At 46.6% G+C, this 23,050-nt stretch overlaps 1 protein-coding gene across 4 annotated transcripts in view; it reads left to right on the top strand.

The window, feature by feature from the left end:
* Positions 1-14,908, top strand: part of LOC137425707 (GRB2-associated-binding protein 1) — a 142,795-nt gene extending 127,887 nt beyond the window's left edge. For all 4 annotated transcript variants that reach the window (XM_068114408.2, XM_078777008.1, XM_068114407.2 and 1 more), the window contains one exon: positions 12,202-14,908. In XM_068114408.2, coding sequence (XP_067970509.2) covers positions 12,202-12,327 — 126 coding nt within the window. In that variant the 3' untranslated portion in view covers positions 12,328-14,908. The remainder of the gene's footprint in view (positions 1-12,201) is intronic.
* The last annotated feature ends 8,142 nt before the right edge of the window (positions 14,909-23,050 follow it).

Below are 23,050 nucleotides of genomic sequence, written 5' to 3' on the forward strand. Positions count from 1 at the left end.
GAGGAAGGATGAGGAGCAGGCGAGCAGATATGACTAAATGGAGGCAGGATGAGGAGCAGGCGAGCAAATATGACTAAATGGAGGAAGGATGAGGAGCAAGCGAGCAAATATGACTAAATGGAGGAAGGATGAGGAGCAAGCGAGCAAATATGACTAAATGGAGGAAGGATGAGGAGCAGGCGAGCAGATATGACTAAATGGAGGCAGGATGAGGAGCAGGCGAGCAAATATGACAAAATGGAGGAAGGATGAGGAGCAAGCGAGCACATATGACTAAATGCAAGCAGGATGAGGAGCAGGCGAGCAGATATGACTAAATGGAGGAAGGATGAGGAGCAGGCGAGCAGATATGACTAAATGGAGGAAGGATGAGGAGCAGGCGAGCAGATATGACTAAATGGAGGCAGGATGAGGTGCAGGCGAGCAGATATGACTAAATGGAGGCAGGATGAGGAGCATGCGAGCAAATATGACTAAATGGAGGCAGGATGAGGAGCAAGCGAGCAAATATGACTAAATGGAGGAAGGATGAGGAGCAGGCGAGCAAATATGACTAAATGGAGGCAGGATGAGGAGCAGGCGAGCAGATATGACAAAATGGAGGCAGGATGAGGAGCAGGCGAGCAGATATGACTAAATGGAGGCAGGATGAGGAGCAGGCGAGCAGATATGACGAAATGGAGGAAGGATGAGGAGCAGGCGAGCATATATGACTAAATGGAGGCAGGATGAGGAGCAGGCGAGCAGATATGACTAAATGGAGGCAGGATGAGGAGCAGGCGAGCAGATATGACTAAATGGAGGCAGGACGAGGAGCAGGCGAGCAGATATGACTAAATGGAGGCAGGATGAGGAGCAGGCGAGCAGATATGATTAAATGGAGGCAGGATGAGGAGCAGGCGAGCAGATATGACTAAATGGAGGAAGGATGAAGAGCAGGCGAGCAGATATGACAAAATGGAGGAAGGATGAGGAGCAGGCGAGCAGATATGACTAAATGGAGGCAGGATGAGGAGCAGGCGAGCAAATATGACTAAATGGAGGCAGGATGAGGAGCAATCGAGCAAATATGACTAAATGGAGGCAGGATGAGGAGCAGGCGAGCAGATATGACTAAATGGAGGAAGGATGAGGAGCAGGCGAGCAGATATGACTAAATGGAGGAAGGACGAGGAGCAGGCGAGCAGATATGACTAAATGGAGGAAGGATGAGGAGCAGGTATGACTAAATGGAGGCAGGGTGAGGGGCAGGCGAGCAGATATGACTAAATGGAGGAAGGATGAGGAGCAGGCGAGCAGATATGACTAAATGGAGGAAGGATGAGGAGCAGGCGAGCAGATATGACTAAATGGAGGCAGGATGAGGAGCAGGCAAGCAGATATGACTAAATGGAGGCAGGATGATGAGCAGGCGAGCAGATATGACTAAATGGAGGAAGGATGAGGAGCAGGCGAGCAGATATGACTAAATGGAGGCAGGATGAGGAGCAGGCGAGCAGATATGACTAAATGGAGGAAGGATGAGGAGCAGGCGAGCACATATGACTAAATGCAGGCAGGATGAGGAGCAGGCGAGCAGATATGACTAAATGGAGGAAGGATGAGGAGCAGGCAAGCAGATATGACTAAATGGAGGCAGGATGAGGAGCAGGCGAGCAGATATGACTAAATGGAGGCAGGATGAGGAGCAGGCGAGCAAATATGACTAAATGGAGGCAGGATGAGGAGCAGGCGAGCAAATATGACTAAATGGAGGCAGAATGAGGAGCAAGCGAGCAAATATGACTAAATGGAGGCAGGATGAGGAGCAGGCGAGCAGATATGACTAAATGGAGGAAGGATGAGGAGCAGGAGAGCAGATATGACAAAATGGAGGAAGGATGAGGAGCAGGCGAGCAGATATGACAAAATGGAGGAAGGATGAGGAGCAGGCGAGCAGATATGACTAAATGGAGGGAGGATGAGGAGCAGGCGAGCAAATATGACTAAATGGAGGCAGAATGAGGAGCAAGCGAGCAAATATGACTAAATGGAGGAAGGATGAGGAGCAGGCGAGCAGATATGATAAAATGGAGGCAGGATGAGGAGCAGGCGAGCAGATATGACTAAATGGAGGCAGGATGAGGAGCAGGCGAGCAGATATGACTAAATGGAGGAAGGATGAGGAGCAGGCGTGCATATATGACTAAATGGAGGCAGGATGAGGAGCAGGCGAGCAGATATGACTAAATGGAGGCAGGATGAGGAGCAGGCGAGCAGATATGACTAAATGGAGGGAGGATGAGGAGCAGGCGAGCAGATATGACTAAATGGAGGAAGGATGAGGAGCAGGCGAGCAGATATGACTAAATGGAGGCAGGATGAGGAGCAGGCGAGCAAATATGACTAAATGGAGGAAGGATGAGGAGCAAGCGAGCAAATATGACTAAATGGAGGAAGGATGAGGAGCAAGCGAGCAAATATGACTAAATGGAGGAAGGATGAGGAGCAGGCGAGCAGAAAAGACTACACAGAGACAGGATGATGAGCAGGTGAACAGACATGAGTAAACGGAGATAGGATGAGGAGCAGGTGAGCAGAAATGGCTAAACGGAAGCAGGATGAGGAGCCGGTGAGCAGACATGACTAAACAGAAGCAGGGCGAGAATCAGGTGAGCAGATATGAGTAATTGGAGGGAGGATGAGGAGCAGGTGAGCAGACATGGCTAAACGGAAGCAGGATGAGGAGCCGGTGAGCAAATATGACTAAATGGAGGCAGGATGAGGAGCAGGCGAGCAAATATGACTAAATGGAGGAAGGATGAGGAGCAAGCGAGCAAATATGACTAAATGGAGGAAGGATGAGGAGCAGGTGAGCAGATATGACTAAATGGAGGCAGGATGAGGAGCAGGCGAGCAGAAAAGACTAAACAGAGACAGGATGATGAGCAGGTGAACAGACATGAGTAAACGGAGATAGGATGAGGAGCAGGTGAGCAGAAATGGCTAAACGGAAGCAGGATGAGGAGCCGGTGAGCAGACATGACTAAACAGAAGCAGGGCGAGAATCAGGTGAGCAGATATGAGTAATTGGAGGGAGGATGAGGAGCAGGTGAGCAGACATGGCTAAACGGAAGCAGGATGAGGAGCCGGTGAGCAGATACGAGTAACTGGAGGCAGGATGAGGAGCAGGTGAGCAGACATGGCTAAACGGAAGCAGGACGAGGAGCAGGTGAGCAGATATGAGTAAATGGAGGCAGGATGAGGAGCAGGTGAGCAGACGTGGCTAAACGGAAGCAGCACGAGGAGCAGGTGAGCAGATATGAGTAAATGGAGGCAGGATGAGGAGCAGGTGAACAGACGTGGCTAAACGGAAGCAGGACGAGGAGCAGGTGAGCAGACGTGGCTAAATGGAAGCAGGATGAGGAGCAGGTGAGCAGATATGAGTAAATGGAGGCAGGATGCGGAGCAGGCGAGCACATATGACTAAATCGAGGCAGGATGAGGAGCAGGCGAGTAGACATGACTAAATGGAGACAGGATGAGGAGCAGGTGAGCAGACATGACTAAACGGAGAGAGGATGAGGAGCAGGTGAGCAGATATGAGTAAATGGAGGCAGTGTGAGGAGCAGGTGAGCAGATATGAGTAAACGGAGACAGGATGAGGAGCAGGTGAGCAGACATGGCTAAACGGAAGCAGGATGAGGAGCAGGCGAGTAGACATGACTAAATGGAGACAGGATGAAGAGCAGGTGAGCAGACATGACTAAACGGAGAGAGGATGAGGAGCAGGTGAGCAGATATCACTAAATGGAGGAAATGAGAATCATTCCAAACAGAAGATACTTTTTAAGGACATCATAAAGGACACAAACAACACGCACGAATAAGTAATATAACGTGTTTAATAAATGGTGTAAACGATGGTGTTTCCCAAATGCTTCCATAGCGGTAAACCTCCCATTCAATGTTTTTGTACACCGCACCGCACCTTTCCTATGCCATCTCCAGGCGCTGCATATCGTCATTGCCGGGCACCGAAGGGGGCTCGGCAATGACGCACGCTGAAAGGGAGTACTCAGTTTTCACTCTGGTTGTTACTTGCAAAATCTTTGATTTTGCAAGTATACACAAAGAATTAAGTTAAGCACCCCCCCGTTTTTTTACAACCTCGCACATTACAAGTTTGTTGTCGTCAAAACAGTGTAATATACCCATGATATTGCTATATTTTCTGGAGAAGTGATATTATGGTCACATAAAAACATAACAATCATGCCGTTTTCAATATTTTATTCTGAATAATTTAAGGTGAAATTTTTTGGGAATTTTAGGCATATTTTCACCTCAATTTAAGTATGGAGCTATAGGTCCATCACGGACAGTGTGGATGACGTTTATGTTTTCTAACGTACAGTCATTGTTCTGAGAAGACCTCTAGCGATCTTTGCGTCAATAACGTGTGTAGGACCCACGTGATCGGATCACTGACTCAACCCTACGTCTCATAGACCCTGTAAGCCGTCGTATGCGTTGCTGTGGCAGGTTGTTCCATTCCCGATGTAATGCACGTTCCAATTCATCCAGATTGGCTATTGGAGGGACCATCTTCGCAATTTGTCGTCCCAACATGTCCCAAACGTGCTCGAGGGGGTTCAACCTGCCACAGCAACGCATACGACGGCTTACAGGGTCTATGAGACGTAGGGTTGAGTCAGTGATCCGATCACGTGGGTCCTACACACGTTATTGACGCAAAGATCGCTAGAGGTCTTCTCAGAACAATGACTGTACGTTAGAAAACATAAACGTCATCCACACTGTCCGTGATGGACCTATAGCTCCATACTTAAATTGAGGTGAAAATATGCCTAAAATTCCCAAAAAATTTCACCTTAAATTATTCAGAATAAAATATTGAAAACGGCATGATTGTTATGTTTTTATGTGACCATAATATCACTTCTCCAGAAAATATAGCAATATCATGGGTATATTACACTGTTTTGACGACAACAAACTTGTAATGTGCGAGGTTGTAAAAAAACGGGGGGGGTGCTTAACTTAATTCTTTGTGTATATATTGGTCAGTTGTGTTTGTGATTCTGTCTGTCTGTCTGTTTGTTACTTGCAAAATCGAAGATTTTTCAAGTATATTGGTCGGTTGTGTTTGTGGTTCTGTCTGTCTGTCTGTTTGTTTGTCTGTTTGTTTGTCACGGGCCTACAGGTCACAATTTTCAACCGATCTTCACCAAACTTCACCAAATGATAGAGTTGGTCAAATGCCAGAAGCCTATTGTTTTGGGGTCAATAGGTCAAAAGGTCAACATAGGCCAAAGGTCACCAACTTTGCTAAATTTCTAAAATCCTCAATTTTCATCCGATTGACTTGAAATTTGAAAAGGACTTGCATATCTCGTCACTGAATTCAACCACAAATTATATTTTAGGCGAACATTGGCCAAAAGGTCAACATAGGCCAAATTTCTAAAATCCTCAATTTTCATCCAATTGACTTGAAATTTGAAGAGGACTTGCATATCTGGTCACTGAATTCAACCACCAAGTATTTTTGAGGTCAACATTGGCCAAAAGGTCAACATAGGCCAAATTTCTAAAATCCTCAATTTTCATCCAATTGACTTGAAATTTGAAGAGGACTTGCATATCTGGTCACTGAATTCAACCACCAAGTACCTTTGAGGTCAACATCAGCCAAAAGGTCAACATAGGCCAAATTTCTAAAATCCTCAATTTTCATCCAATTGACTTGAAATTTGAAGAGGACTTGCATATCTGGTCACTGAATTCAACCACCAAGTATATTTGATGTCAACATAGGCCAAAAGGTCAACATAGGCCAAATGGTCAACATAGGCCGAAATTTCTAAAATCCTCAATTTTCATCCAATTGACTTGAAATTTGAAGAGGACTTGCATGTCTGGTCACTGATTTCAACCACAAATTATATTTTAGGTGAACACAGGCCAAAAGGTCAACATAGGCCAAAGGGTCAACATAGGCCAAATTTCTAATATCCTCATTTTTCATCTGAAAAATCGTCACTTTTCATCCTGTTGACCCGAGCTTTGATCAAGATTGTAAATTTTAATCTTCATGAAATGGACAATTTGCTGTATCAATGGAAAACTTTGGGGGGGGGGGGGTGGGGGAGGGCGGATTTTGCAATTTCTTGCTTTCTTGTTTGTCTGGGTGATATCTCAGCCATCCTCGCGCTGAAATTTCAGCACAATAGTGAGCAAGTCCTTTGTCAAAAATTGTATTTTTTGTTTTTTGATTAATCAATTAATTGAGGAGTTATTTAATTATTAGCGATTAATTAAGTACTTATTTAATTAATCAGATTTCCTTTGTCTTCTGACCATGAACTCAGGCACCTTTTGAGTTAGGAAGCTGATATTTGGACATGCCAATGACCAGGTGATTTGGCTGCAAAGGATATTTTTGATTTATTAATTAATCAATTAATTAATTAATCGATTAATTATTTAATTATTCCATTAATGACTAATTTTTTTACATTTTTTTTAAGTTACAGAATCTGATGAAATGGTGGTGGTTTATGTGTTATGTGACCGAATTGATTAATAATTTAATGATTTAATGATTATTATTTATTTATTTTCATTATTAATCATTTATTTATTTTCTTTCTCATTTGGCCAATATCTCAGACACCTTTTGAGCTGGGAAGCTAATATTTGGACATGAGTGACCAAGTGATGTGGCTATCAAGGATACTTTTGATTTATTGATTAATCATTTAATCGATTAATTATTTATTGATTAATCAATTAATTATTTAATTTTTTATTAATGACTTATTTAATTAAATTTCGAAAAATATACATCTTCGGAAGAAGCACTCGTGGTGCTATTAGCCAATTGATTAAGAAAATATTTTGTGATAATCTTTTATTGATTTTAATTATACAATTAATCAATGAATTAGTGTACACCTCTCCCTCCCAATGCAGCCTCAATGAGCTGCACTGCGGTATTGCCGGGCGCCGGAGGCGCCCTGGCAATGCCGCGCTGTAGGATATTTAATTATTTGGCATGGGGCGGTGTACTTTGAATGTATCTGTACTTGTTTTTTTTTACATCCTTTAAAATTTCTATTTCAATTTAATCATATTTTTTAAACGTTAGGACAAATCTCATTGTGTGTACTTACAAAACCCTCATTTTAGCAGTACTTTGGCAAAATTGTACATTGTCTCAACCAATCAGATTTACCATTCATGCTCTCAGGGTGGGGAAATATCGAGATTCAAATAAAATGGCGTCATCCATCGATGCAACACCTGAGCTAACTTCATCCACAAAATCTGTGTTTCGTCATCAGTGCGTCTTTTTCTCAAACATCCTTCCAAAATCGTCGGTTTCTCTGAAAAGAGTTGGAATGTTTGTGATTGCGCAAATGCATGGATAAACGCCGATGGTGATGAAAAACTCACCTCGGTGGAGCATCGTCAGATTTTTACCGTTAGGTTTGCCCCATCGATCGGCTAGGTGAGGTCACCGGCTAGGTGTGGTCACCGGCTTGGTGTCGTCACCGTCTAGGTGTGGTCACCGGCTCGGTGTGGTCACCGGCTAGGTGTGGTCACCGGCTCGGTGTGGTCACCGGCTAGGTGTGGTCACCGGCTCGGTGTGGTCACCGGCTAGGTGTGGTCACCGGCTAGGTGTGGTCACCGGCTAGGTGTGGTCACCGGCTAGGTGTCGTCACCGTCTCGGTGTGGTCACCGGCTCGGTGTGGTCACCGGCTCGGTGTGGTCACCGACTAGGTGTGGTCACCGGCTCGGTGTGGTCACCTGCTAGGTGTGGTCACCGGCTAGGTGTGGTCACCGGCTCGGTGTGGTCACCGGCTAGGTGTGGTCACCGGCTCGGTGTGGTCACCGACTAGGTGTGGTCACCGACTAGGTGTGGTCACCGGCTCGGTGTGGTCACCTGCTAGGTGTGGTCACCGGCTAGGTGTGGTCACCGGCTCGGTGTGGTCACTGGCTAGGTGTGGTCACCGGCTAGGTGTGGTCACCGGCTCGGTGTGGTCACCGGCTAGGTGTGGTCACCGGCTAGGTGTGGTCACCGGCTCGGTGTGGTCACCGGCTAGGTGTGGTCACCGGCTAGGTGTGGTCACCGGCTAGGTGTGGTCACCGGCTAGGTGTCGTCACCGTCTCGGTGTGGTCACCGGCTCGGTGTGGTCACCGGCTCGGTGTGGTCACCGACTAGGTGTGGTCACCGGCTCGGTGTGGTCACCTGCTAGGTGTGGTCACCGGCTAGGTGTGGTCACCGTCTCGGTGTGGTCACCGGCTCGGTGTGGTCACCGGCTCGGTGTGGTCACCGACTAGGTGTGGTCACCGACTAGGTGTGGTCACCGGCTCGGTGTGGTCACCTGCTAGGTGTGGTCACCGGCTAGGTGTGGTCACCGGCTCGGTGTGGTCACTGGCTAGGTGTGGTCACCGGCTAGGTGTGGTCACCGGCTCGGTGTGGTCACCGGCTAGGTGTGGTCACCGGCTCGGTGTGGTCACCGACTAGGTGTGGTCACCGACTAGGTGTGGTCACCGGCTAGGTGTGGTCACCGGCAAGCCCGTTATTCAAAGTCCATGAATAAAGCTAATATCGATTGTGCTCGGAAACGCAAAACAATAGTTCAAACTAACCTTCACCTGTCCTTTTTATCAACACGGCGTGAGGTAACATGTTCTATGAACTCGAATTTAAATTTGTAATTGAAATAAAAATACGAATGTTTCACCTGTTGAATGGTGTGGTTAATGTCCACCTTTTCCCTCGATTCTCACTCGAATGTATGCAGAAGGTTGTCCTTTCAAAATGAGCAAATCAGACGTATTTGGGGTGTTAGTGTTTGGTGTGCACAGGTACTGTCATCACAAAGTGTTACTGGGTTATAAAAGGAAGGTGAACCCTGACCCTTTTATTATACGTGGGAGAGGAGGCCTCGTCCCTTTTTTGAGCAGAACTGAGGAAACAAGCACACATGCAGATTCGAATTTTCACTTTATTTCCCCTCCCCCCCCACCCCACCTTCCCAAGCCTCACCCCCCCCCCAAAGCCCTCCCCCGCCCCCCACAGATCTCCCGATGTCCCTGCTCTCAAATGTTGTACTTGTGTGCTTCCCCCTCTCTCCCCATCTTGTCTCCTTCTCCCTTTATTATATATTTTATGTGTCCGTTTGTCTTTTTGTGATCAATGTTAGCTCTTACACGAGCCTCGACCTTGTATACCAAATAAACCCCAAAAAAAACCTTTTTGGGGTCATTTTATTGTGAAATGGTCATTTCACTTCACTTCACATTAGGCCTCACCTTCAGTCATGACATCTCCTGGGCCAACCCCGCAGCAAACCACTAGCTGCTGCCCTCCTAAAGCAACTGCGGAAGTCTTTCTTTGCAAAATGACAACTACTCGGTCTATAAGGCCTTTGTCCGGAGCTCAATGGAATACCGCATCTCTCCCCTATGGGCTGGTGCCCCAGCAGCACATCTGTCTCTCCTGGATTCTGTGGAATCTAAAGCGCTCAAAACTATTGGAAACTCCTGTGATGAGGCCCTAGCACAAGTTTTGTCGATCCCACATCACAGGCAGGTTGGTCATCTCTGTTTTATAAATTATCTTCTCTGATGTTGCTCCATCCGCTCTTTGTATTCTGAATCTCCCCCAGAAACTCCATTATGGACGTGTTCTTCCGGTAACCTCCTCCTGGTAAAACTTCCAAAATTCAGGCTGACCACACACTGCAACTCCTTGTTCCTCACTTTTCCAGTCTCTTATGGATACGCCTTCTAGAGGCCATTCTTTCCCACTCTTCTTTTCAGGGCTTCAAAGTGTCGATGAACCTTATTACCCCATGATCCCTTCCAAACCCCATTCGATCCCCATGATCCCTTCCAAACCCCAGTCGATCCCCATTATCCCTTCCAAACCCCAGTCGATCCCCATGATCCCTTCCAAACCCCAGTCGATCCCCATGATCCCTTCCAAACCCCAGGCGATCCCCATTATCCCTTCCAAACCCCAGTCGATCCCCATGATCCCTTCCAAACCCCAGTCGATCCCCATGATCCCTTCCAAACCCCAGTCGATCCCCATGATCCCTTCCAAACCTGTCGACCCCCATTATCCCTTCCAAACCCCAGTCGATCCCCATGATCCCTTCCAAACCCCAGTCGATCCCCATGATCCCTTCCAAACCCCAGTCGATCCCCATGATCCCTTCCAAACCCCAGTCGATCCCCATGATCCCTTCCAAACCCCAGTCGATCCTCATTATCCCTTCCAAACCCCAGTCGATCCCCATTATCTCTTCCAAACCCCAGTCGATCCCCATGATCCCTTCCAAACCTCAGTCGACCCCCATTATCCCTTCCAAACCCCAGTCGATCCCCATGATCCCTTCCAAACCCCAGTCGATCCCCATGATCCCTTCCAAACCCCAGTCGATCCCCATGATCCCTTCCAAACCCCAGTCGATCCCCATGATCCCTTCCAAACCCAGTCGATCCCCATGATCCCTTCCAAACCCCAGCCGATCCTCATTATCCCTTCCAAACCCCAGTCGATCCCCATTATCCCTTCCAAACCCCAGTCGATCCCCATGATCCCTTCCAAACCCCAGTCGATCCCCATGATCCCTTCCAAACCCCAGTCGATCCCCATGATCCCTTCCAAACCCCAGTCGATCCCCATGATCCCTTCCAAACCCCCGTTGATCCCCATGATCCCTTCCAAACCCCAGTCAATCCTCATTATCCCTTCCAAACCCCAGTCGATCCCCATGATCCCTTCCAAACCACAGTCGATCCCCATGATCCCTTCCAAACCACAGTCGATCCCCATGATCCCTTCCAAACCCCAGTCGATCCCCATGATCCCTTCCAAACCCCACTCTCTCATTTGCTGCTTTCAGCGTTTCTCCCATTCTCTCTATTTCCTGTTCATCAATGTTTTTGTTGATTGTGTTACGGATTCGGCCCTAATTATTGTTGGTATTATTAATATTGTTGGTTCTCAGTAAGGGTTATTGTGGTTAAAAGGTTTAAAAGCGCTCCTGGTAAAATATGGCCGGAAATCCGGATCGTGACCCGGAAGAGAAAGGGAGCGAAGAAGAAGAGGCGTGAGGAGATCGTGAAAAGACGTTTTTTGTGGAAGCTCCGGACCGAGCGGTCGAGCGTACAGTGCGAGTGAACTTTGCGTGCTTGAAAGGAAGTTCGTGCGATAGGTGACATCGCCGGAGTGCTGTGGAGCCTGCGTAGTCGGGTATCTGCATTGAGGTTCCGGAGTATCCTTGCCTCAAAAGCCCCGGTTCGAGTGAAAGCCGTCCGCCATTTCGCCACGTGCGCTACCTTCAGTGAAAAGGTTTTTGTCGCGTCGGCCGGGCATTATTCCCCGGTGGGTTGCCGTGGACGGCTGTGCCAGAAAGTGGCTTTTGGAGGATTATAAGGAGACTCGCCGATTGAACCGCAAACGTGTACGTCGGAGCGCGTCTTTGGGCGGGTTTCCATTCCACCGCTATTTTGCGGGGTGTTGGACCACGTGACCTCTGGGTTGCTTCGATCGTCCACGCCTCAATTGATTTTGATCGGACATTGATCCAACGATCGCTGGAGCGAATCGACTTCGCCTTGGAGGGGTACAGAGACATTGGGGGAGTGCCGTGAGTTTGGGTAAAGGACTAGATAAGGTGGTACCATCTTCAGATAGGGATTGTAGGGCGAATTGCTATTATTATTTGTGTCGTGATTCCGGTGTGATTTATAATATATTATTGTTTGTTCATAACTCTTGGTGTGGTTTCGTTATTGATTTGATTGTTTCATTTGATGGCTTCATTGAGGGTTTCATTATTGATTAATTTCAACCAAGGATAACATCTTTCTGCCGGGGATCCTCTCGGGGTTCGGAGGTTTACCGAGACCAGGGGATAGGGGAGGACCCTGTTACAATTGTGTCCCATTATTTCCACACTACCCCACTGTTAAGTTAACCTTGCTCTTCCATGAGCTTCACTCTTGTGGAGAATAAAAGTTGTAAAACTTGTTTGTCTTTGTTTAAGTGTGGATTGTTTATTTATTTATTTATTTTGTCCAGTTATCCTTTTGATACGAACTTCGGTTCAAAATCAGAGGTAAATGTGAGGCTAAAACATGCGATTTATTTCTCTTTATAATTACCTCCAACAGAAGTCGTCGATGGGAAGCGGTATACCTTCATCGGGACGTGTGGATTACGTGGAGGTGGACCCCGAGCGGACGCGTGCTCTGCAGAACACCCGCCAAGCCTGGACAGATGGACGACAACCTTCGTAGAAAAGGAGCAACGAACAAATGTGACGGTATCTTGGAATCGATGTTGAGGGAGAGGGAGGGCACGACATGGCGAGTGGAGGAAACTCGTGCGCTGTGAAACTGAGGTGTCCACATGAGAAGCAAAGGAAATGAGAAGAGCATATTCATGGGAACATTGAATGTTTCAGCGTCAGATCATGACCAACACCTGTGACGACTCAGGAAAACCACCTCATGGAAAAAGAGCTTCTGTGACGACATTTCCAAGGACAATGCGCTTCCTCCAGCTGACGCATGAAAATTCATCTCCACTGCTGAGTGCTCCAGGTGTAAGAGCGACCGCGGCTCTTTCTACGCCAGGGTTCCTTGTTTTATTTCGCTCTGCTCGGCCTGAAATGTTGTATTACCATTTTTTTGTATTATTATTTTATACAATACTGTAGTTTAAATTGGTAATCGCTGATTGAACAAAGTACGTGAGGAATTGAAGCGCACTGTGTGTGTTATTTCTTGCTCGGCCATGAGTGGTCCCACAAATATGCATCTGATCACTGGAAAGTCAACGAAGTTGACCCAAGGGTTCAGACTTCCTCCGCACAGTGCCGTCCCTCCGCACAGTGCCGTGCCTCCGCATAGTGACGTCCCTCCGCACAGTGCCGTGCCTCCGCACAGTGCCGTCCCTCCGCACAGTGCCGTGCCTCCGCACAGTGCCGTCCCTCCGCACAGTGCCGTCTCTCCGCACAGTGCCGTCCCTCCGCACAGTGCCGTCCCTCCGCACAGTGCCGTGCCTCCGCACAGTGCCGTCTCTCCGCACAGTGCCGTCCCTCCGCACTGTGACGTCCCTCCGCACAGTGCCATCCCTCCGCACAGTGCCGTGCCTCCGCACAGTGCCGTCTCTCCGCACTGTGACGTCCCTCCGCACAGTGCCGTCCCTCCGCACAGTGCCGTGCCTCCGCACAGTGCCGTCCCTCCGCACTGTGACGTCCCTCCGCACAGTGCCGTCCCTCCGCACAGTGCCGTCCCTCCGCACAGTGCCGTCTCTCCGCACAGTGCCGTCCCTCCGCACAGTGCCGTCCCTCCGCACAGTGCCGTGCCTCCGCACAGTGCCGTGCCTCCGCACAGTGCCGTCTCTCCGCACAGTGCCGTCCCTCCGCACAGTGACGTGCCTCCGCACTGTGACGTGCCTCCGCACTGTGACGTGCCTCCGCACAGTGCCGTGCCTCCTCACCTTTTCCAATTTTTGACTTTTAAATATTGTTGGTCTACATGCTGCGATTGTGGTCTTGTAGCTGGAGATTTGGAGATGGTTCAGCGGTGTTGCCACCATTGTGGCAGACTAACCAGATACCTGGTGGAAAGTACTTCAAATCCCTAGGGATTGGCAATCCCATTGGGAACGAATGGCACAATAAGCTGAACTCCCAACAGATTCCAAACCAAAAATGCACGTTGGATGAATCCAGCCTTCGTCAGCCGGCCGTGTACTTCCCAAACACATCGGAGTCCCAACGATGACTGTTCCACGGCGCTGCCTCGTCCCACCTAAAACGTCGACCGTAGCATTCCTGGGTCACAAAACATGTATGTGACGAAACTTTAACGTACGGAATACAAATTGTTCAGAAAGTCATGGCATCAGGTGACGGCGATGAGATTCCAGTCCCGAGTCCGCGTCCGGGGGTCCGGGGGTCCGGGGGTCGCGGACCGCGTCCGTTCGGGAATGCGCACCGGAGACGCTTCCGAGCTCTTTTTCGGACCCAAGAAGTCGCATTTTGTCGGCACTTTATGAACCTTTGTTTTACACACCGAATATTTTTGTTACAGGAGTTGCAAAGCGCAGCCCGTGAAGCGGCGCCTTGCTTGCGAAAAGCAGGTGCGATCTTCCCGCGGACCGTGGCTGCTAAATTGTGGACGACGGCTTTTGGCCAAGGCCCGAGTTTGTTTTGTTAATGAAATTAGCAAAATAGATTTTGTTTTTTACTTTACACAGAGGCGGGAGCACGAAATTATTATTAGAAAAATTCAACAAAAATACCTGCGATGTTGGTCTCGCTCGGTCATGTCTCGTGCAAGAGGAATCAGCCGTGTACGTGTACATGTGTGTGGACACCAAATTGTACACGACACTCCGTTTCAACATCTTGGACATTGCGTTCAGCATTCGACTGCATCCGTGTGACGCACTAAGCTGTTGTTGTATTAAATGTACTTTTAAAAACATGTAACACCACGACCGATCAAATACACCAAACGCACACCTCCAACCACAAGGTGTAAACTACTGTGGAGCTCACTAACAGGTTCCTTCATTTTTACCATGAGGGCACGAGCATGTGTAAGAGAATGACACGAACCTTCACGAGCAACACGAGTTATTCATTCCACAACAGAATGACTTTGCTTTGATGGTTTTCTTTTGAAACAGATTTTTTGGGGCATTGTGCCACCTGGAAAGAGCCATTTGCATGTTTCCCATTGCCAATGTGACTCTACTGTCGGTGGCGTGAGCACCTGTCCACAATATTGTCTTTTGTATCCTCAAAGTAGTGAGAAAAGGCTGAAACAGCCAAAGGGCCTCAATAAAAACAAGGTTGGTGGCTTACCTGTGTGTCATTGTCTTTTCATCTTACTTGTGAAGTGTTTGTATCACCTGGTCTGCATACACACATACATACTCACATACATACACACATACATACACTCGCATACATACACACAAACACATACACTCACACACATACACTCACACACATACACACAAACACATACACTCACACACATACACACAAACACATACATACACACAAACACATACACTCACATACATACACACAAACACATACACTCACACACATACACACAAACACATACACTCACATACATACACACAAACACATACACTCACACACATACACACAAACACATACATACACACAAACACATACACTCACACACATACACACAAACACATACACTCACACACATACACACAAACACATACACTCACATACATACACACAAACACATACACTCACATACATACATACAACACATACACTCACACACATACACACAAACACATACACTCACATACATACACACAAACACATACACTCACACATACACACAAACACATACACTCACACACATACACACAAAAACATACACTCACATACATACACACAAACACATACACTCACATACATACACACAAACACATACACTCACATACATACATACAACACATACACTCACACACATACACACAAACACATACACTCACATACATACACACAAACACATACACTCACATACATACACACAAACACATACACTCACACATACACACAAACACATACACTCACACACATACACACAAACACATACACTCACATACATACACACAAACACATACACTCACATACATACACACAAACACATACACTCACATACATACATACAACACATACACTCACACACATACACACAAACACATACACTCACATACATACACACAAACACATACACTCACATACATACACACAAACACATACACTCACACATACACACAAACACATACACTCACACACATACACACAAAAACATACACTCACAAACACTTACACATACACATATATATATATATATATATACACTACCGGTCAAAAGTTTTAGAACACCTCAATTTTCCAGTTTTTATTGAAATTTACGCAGTTTAATGTCTCAATGTACTCTGAAATTAAGCATAGAACAAATAAACAATTGGCGATAAAAAAGAAATCATAGAATCATTTTGTTCAACACAATTTAATTTAACTTTTTGACTCAGCAGAGTAGCCACCTTTTGCAGGTATAACCGCCGAACACACTCGTGGCATTCTTTCTTAAAATGGAAATCAAATATTGTTCGGGAAGTTCTTTCCAACACTGTTGCAGAAGTTCCCACATATGTGTTGCACTTGTAGGTTGCTTTGCTTTCACCCTTCTGTCCTGTTCATCCCAAACCAGCTCGATGGGGTTTAAGTCTGGAGACTGTGCTGGCCATTCCATGATTTGAAGCCGACCGTCTTGTTCTTTTCCTCGAAGGTAGTTTTGACATAGCCTGGAGGTGTGTTTAGCATCATTATCTTGCTGTAGGATGAACCCCTGAACAACGAGGTGTATACCAGAGGGTATTGCATGGCGCTGCAAAATGCTGTGGTAGCCCTTTTGGTTCAGGGTGCCAGTCACTCTGTGCAAGTCGCCGACTCTGGATCCAGCAAAAGAGCCCCAGATCATCACGCTTCCTCCTCCATGTTTGACGGTTGGTGTCACACACCGAGGAACCATCCTTTCGCCTACTCGACGGCGTACAAAAATCCTGCGTGATGAACCAAAGATTTCAAATTTTGATTCCCACGGTCCATAAGACCTTCTTCCAGTCTTCAGTAGTCCACTGGCGCTTCATGGCTCATCACACGTCGTTTCAGAGGGGTAGGCATCTTTGACCATTTCGGTGTCTTTTGGGTCTTCATGGTGTTTTGGGTCTTCAGGGCCATTTGGGTCTTCAGGGTCTTTTGGATCCTCTGCACCTTTAAGGGTATTTTGGGTCTTTGAGGTGTTTTGGGTCTTCAGGGTCTTTTGGATCCTCTGGGCCTTTAAGGGTGTTTTGAGTCTTTGAGGTGTTTTGTGTCTTCAGGTTATTTTGGGTCTTCAGAGGCTTTTGGGTCTTCGGGGTCTTCAGGGGCTTTTGCGTCTTAAGGGTCTTTTGGTTCTTCTTGGTCTTTTCGGGTATTTTGGGTCTTCAGGGCCATTTGGATCTTCAAGGTCTTTAGGCTCCTCTGGGCCTTTAATGGTATTTTGTGTCTTTGAGGTGTTTTGGGTCTTTGGGGTCTTTGGGGTGTTTTGGGTCTTCGGGGTCTTTTGGGTTTTTGGGTATTCAGGGTTTTTTTGAGCCTCAGGGCCTTTAAGCGTATTTTGGGTCTTTGAGGTGTTTTGGGTCTTCGGGGTCTTTTGGGTTTTTGGGTATTCAGGGTTTTTTGGAGCCTCAGGGCCTTGAATGGTATTTTGGGTCTTTGGGGTGTTTTGGGTCTTTGGGGGTCTTCAGGGTATTTTGGGTCTTTAGGGGTCTTGGTGGTCTGAAGGGTCTTGGGGGAATTAAAGGATCAGCAAAGTTTCTGAGGGGTCTCAGCAGTCTTAACACAATTAAGAGGGTTAATTAAGAGGGTGGTAATTTTATTTGAAGAAGAAGAAGACGTTTTCGTCGCATATAAACATAGCGACATACATAACCATATACGTTTGCTCTTTTATAATAAGATGCAGAAATGAAATATAGGAGCTTCTAATACTTTCAGCGAGACAATAGTCTGGAGGCCGAATAGCTTTCGATATGTCCAAGCATACAGGGGGCAATATCTCTCATGTGCTGGACCATTTTAGCACGGACTGCCTCGTGGTGGTCTTCAGCACCTGTCACGACATATGACAGTGAGCGGAACATGCAGTTCCCATCTGGCATTACACCTTTGATCTTACGCATGTCTAGACGAGTGAGAGGCAAGTCATGACCACCAGCACTCACTCCATTTGGTTTCTCAAACGGGAGACATAAAGCTGCACAAGCATCGGCCACTCTGCATCAACTGAGTGGAATTGAAATGGCCAAACTCTCTTCTCAGGCTCAGTGTTTCCTTGTGGCTTCTCGTTCCGCAACTTTAATTTACCTTTGTCAATTCCAGTCTTAGCAGAGTTATAAGTCTTTCGCTCTACAACACGGGCATGAAGCTTCATCTTGGCAGAGTTGGAAGCCTTTCGCTCTGCCGCAGAAGTACATTGCTTTTTGCAGCTGGCTCATCATTTTGGCACACACCAATAAGCTTGCACGTTTTGGTGGCAGAAGGTTTACAATTGCACAATCCAACGGGAACTGGGTGCGATACACAGATTAGGTTTTCATCACTATGAATTTTCCCTTCACTTTCTCAATGTCACAAGGACTGCTCAGGTGGTCAAACTTGACAGATATGCGAACCGGTAGTACATCAAGGATGGTGCCTTTGGCACCATTGACTAGGCCTTCCTTAACATTTATGTTGCTCCTGAGCATGACTCTCGCACCAACTGCCAGGTTCAAAACAGCTTCCAGTCCTGCTGTGTTGTTGCAGTCATTATTGAGGTCGTTCGGCTGTTTAGCTGCCTTGTCATGCCACTTGGCCGTATTTTTAGTTTCGTCAACCTCGTCGGGGCATTGTATTACATGCTTTTCAGAGTCCGACTGATTAAGCATGTCGTGATTCACCTTATTGCACTGTTTTCGAGTGGGAAAGAGACAAACTGGACTCATTCCTGAAATGTTTCCAAGACTGCCATCAACAACCCGTTCTTGAAGAGTAGCAACGCTTTTTTCAGTCAGACAACCACATCTCACACAATCCAGGATAGACGAGAATTTGCCATCCTTCTGTCGTTCATTGATAGTGAGCTCATCATACACTACAGAGTCTTTCCAAATGTTAAAAGATGTTGCACATCCCAGTTTGTGGCACATAGCCTTCTTGTCTATCACTTCAAACACAGGATTGCCATTGACTGGCTGCAGTTGGAGCAAATCACCAACAAAGAGGACACTGATATTTCCAAACCACTCGTCTCCCCCAAACAGTTCTTCCAGCCTCAGGTGAATAAATGCCAAGTTGAGGCTGGAAACCATTGAAACTTCGTCAATGATCAGAATTTTCAGGCTACGAAGTGTGCTCTTCAGGACTTTCTGGGCTGCTTTAGACAGTGATCAGTAGCCTGCTTCTTTGCCTTCGTGCTCTACTGGTAACTGAAACAGTTGGTGAATAGTCACACCACCAACATTGAAAGCAACCAAGCCAGTGGGTGCCACACTTCAAATCATCAGGTGGCCACATATCATCAACCAGAGCCTTTACAGCCTTGAAGAGAAATGACTTCCCAGTGCCCCTGACACCACTAATGAACATTCTCAAAGGCTTGATGACACAATGACATTTATTGGCTTCATGTTGACATTTATGTTGAAAGTGACTCTTCACGTTTTCAAAGATGCGCCTCTGATCGTCATTTAACATTGTGACCCTCTCTTTGACAGTCAGTTTGATGGACGTATTGCCATTTATGTCGAACATGTCTCGCATGGCAGCCCTAGCTTCGCCAAACAACTTCGAATCGTTGTCCTCTTTGAAGTTATTTTGTTCTACTCCATCTGCCTGTCTGACTTCATCAGTTTTCTTGACAGTTGCCTGAGCTTTAAGCATAGTCTGCAGTCGTGAGTGATATGCCAAGCAGTCATAATTTACTGGGAAGAGGCGATGAAATGCTTCCTCAGCAGTTAAATTCTCTTTGAGAAGAGAACTTTCGTCTCTGAAGGGTACGAAGAGAAGAATCGGGGAATAGAAGTAGTCTGGTCTCTGATCTTCCCTTTCAGGATCAAATGACATGTGATTTATAAGCCTGGGCTTGGACAGCTTCCTGCAAAATCTATCCCCATTGCTGTCTTTGTGGTACCAGTCATAGTTGGCCACAAAGTAATGCTGACACATGTCCTCTAGGTCGTCTGGTCTGCCGGGATAGTAGTTATTGTAGAGGTTTTGCTCAAAAATTTCTTCACCGTCTGGGTCAATCTCACGAAGTGGTTTGAGCACCTTGTGGTTTTTCAACCTGCGACTCCTCATGTGAGGCATCAAAACAGATATCCACTTTACAACATCAGATTTTTCACAGAGATGATCTCCAAGCAAGATATCAGAGGCTTCGTACAAACCACACTCTCTTGAGCACCAAACTCTCACACCAAAGCTCCACAGCCAATTGTAGATGCTATTGGATTCACTGACTTCCTGCCAGATGTCTTGCATGTTGCTCCTTTCAGCTTTTGTGACATAACTAGTCACATCGTGTGCAAGAGCCAAGGAGGATTCAGACACAAATTGTATGTCTACGTTGGCTTTCCACAGATAGAGGAGCAGAGGATTGTAGTCGTTGACCCAAATCTCTGACTGCACGTGCAAACTGGTATATTTTCTGGCGTTTTTTCAGCTTTTCCTCCACACAGTGCAACTTTGCATTTTCCCATGCTTCACGTGGAAACCCAAATTTGCAATTGGTAATGAAAGTGCTGCCACGCTTGCGCCTAACTTTGCAGTAGGCACGACACTTGTGTAGCTGGTACGTAGTGACTAGGGCATGGAGGTCAGGATTGTTTTCCTGGTCTGGAATGTGGCAGATAATCCTTTGTTGGATCCAGTCCAGCACTTTGCGAGGATCGCCCACACCGATGATGGGTGCATCACGTATCCACAAGAGGACGTGATAGTGAGGAGCTCCACGTGCCTCATATTCTTTCTTCCAGTAGAAATGGGCTTCGATTCCCAGAACTTCAACTTTGACAATTACCGTCTGAAGGAAAGTGTCAAACTTGAGAGAGAACTGCCGAGGCACTGATATGGGGTCTGCGGTGCACAGCTTCCCTATGCTGTAATTGTTGGGGACATCGTTCACACTTTTGAGGTAAGTGATGATGTCGGGTGACTGACTCTGCACAGCTGAAGGTGAGGAAACGTGTTGGAGTACCCACCTCACGAACCATGCAGTTAAGCTCACCCTTTCTCATAGACCAGTACTGTTTCGTGCCATGCACGGACTGAAGCATCATATCGAGATTGGTTTCGAGCTGTTGATCACTGGTCTCTACATTGTGCAAGATGCTGCTGACAGACATAGGCACGGTCTTGGTGGACTTCATCACGTTGTACAAACCTGACGCAATCTCTCTCGTTTCTTTCTGCCAGAGTGGAAAAAAGACATCCTGTGGATCCTTCCTGAAACGCGAGTCCTTGTTCAGGAGGCGAGACTTTTCATACTCGGAGTGAGAGAGTTTTTCCTCGCGTGGGTGATCTATCTATAATTCCAGTAATCTCTGTGTGTATGTTTGTATGTTTGTATGTTTGTATGTTTGTCTGTGACCGCTGTTTCTCGACAACCACGGGTCCGATATACTTGAAACTTGCCAGGTATATTGCTGGGGACCTGAGGATGTGCCTTTTCAAGGTTTCATATTAATCGGACAAGTAGTTACCGAGCTATGGCGATTTCTTTACCAAACTCCGCAAGCCGTTCGCTTTGGACCAAACCATTTCATGTAAATAGAGGGGGGGGATTGTCACCGTACTCGCAAGCCGTTCGCTTTGGACCAAACCATTTCATGTAAATAGAGGGGGGGGGGGGGGGATTGTCACCGTACTCGCAAGCCGTTCGCTTTGGACCAAACCATTTCATGTAAATAGAGGGGGGGGATTGTCACCGTACTCGCAAGCCGTTCGCTTTGGACCAAACCATTTCATGTAAATAGAGGGGGGGGATATAATTTTAGATATATATATAGTACGGGCATGCCCTAGTACTTTACAAAGTTACCATCAGGAAACAGTACCGGAAATCACATGACATCCAGGTACTTTTGACAATTGTCCAGTGGCTCCTCATGTATGTTCATCAACTTGTACTGTTCTATGTCAGATTCGGTTGAGAGGTTGCTGTACAGATTTCTGATGGTATAAAATTGAAATCCAGAAACTTCATTCTTGGTGGCTTTCTCGAGCACGGTGCTCGAAGCCTTGCTGACTACTTCAACCACTTCTTTGGTTTCGCGTCAACAGACACGTCAACTTCTTTATACAGCCAGTTTATTTCCTTGAGTTTTTTCACGGCTGCTTTGATGTCGTTGATTTGTACCAAGCTACGCCAAACGACTTTGTTCTTTGTTGGCTTCCTGTTGACAATGATGTACACTTCTGGATTGCCTCGATGTACAGTAGGCTCACCCACCTCGTCCAATGTCTGAAGTGTTTTGTTTAATGGCAGTGGAAGAAAGAACATGGTGCCTTTACATGCCTTTCGCGAGTTGTAGGTCAGTACTTTTTTTTGTGTACGTACCTAACCCAACAACAGTTTGGTATGCCTTAGCACGCTGAATGAACTGTCTGCTTAAGCAGTCCAGCTTAGTCAGCTCTGTGGGTATCGGAACGATTTCCAAACCATTGAGCACATAGCGCGGTGGTATTTTGTTTCTTTTTTTGGCTGATTTGCAAAAGTTGCACAGAAAGAACGTTTCACCTTCAGTTTCTTTGTCATTTTTTGCAATAAATTTCTTTCTTTCTTGCTATACTTCAGTACCTTGCTTATCTGAAAGCTGGACCCGAGAAACACTCTTTCGCTGATGCAATCGTTGGCAGCTACAGCAAGGATTCTGGGGAAAGTCTTGTGTAGCCCTTTCATGCTGTGATATTAGCTTAGCATGAGTAAGCTGAAGCTGAAATTCTAAATCTGGCATATTTAGTGCAACAACTTTGTTAGTGCAGAACTCATGTGTTGACTGCAGCTCGTTGCTCAATATGGCATCGTAACTGTCTACCACACATGCTCTCATTACATGATTGAAGTCTCCACTCTTGAGTGCTTCATCAAGGCTGGCAGTACATTTGTGGCTTCTAATTGCAGCACAGACAGCACGCAAGAGAGAACGCAAGATGGGGAAATGGGTTGATGCTGATCCCAGGATTCGAAGCCTACTTTTGCACTCACTACCAGCATAACAAAGCGAGCTGTGCCCCTTAAGTTGAACAGACTTATGATGCACCATTTGAAAGTTCTCATCTGACTCGAGGACAACTTTCGTGTAATGATTATTAGGGCAGTTATCATCACAAGTGTGTAAAATGTTTCGTACCTCACGCATGGG

This window comes from Myxine glutinosa, chromosome 4, assembly GCF_964187855.1.
Source record: "Myxine glutinosa chromosome 4, kmMyxGlut1.1, whole genome shotgun sequence".
Classification (NCBI taxonomy): Eukaryota; Metazoa; Chordata; class Myxini; order Myxiniformes; family Myxinidae; genus Myxine; species Myxine glutinosa.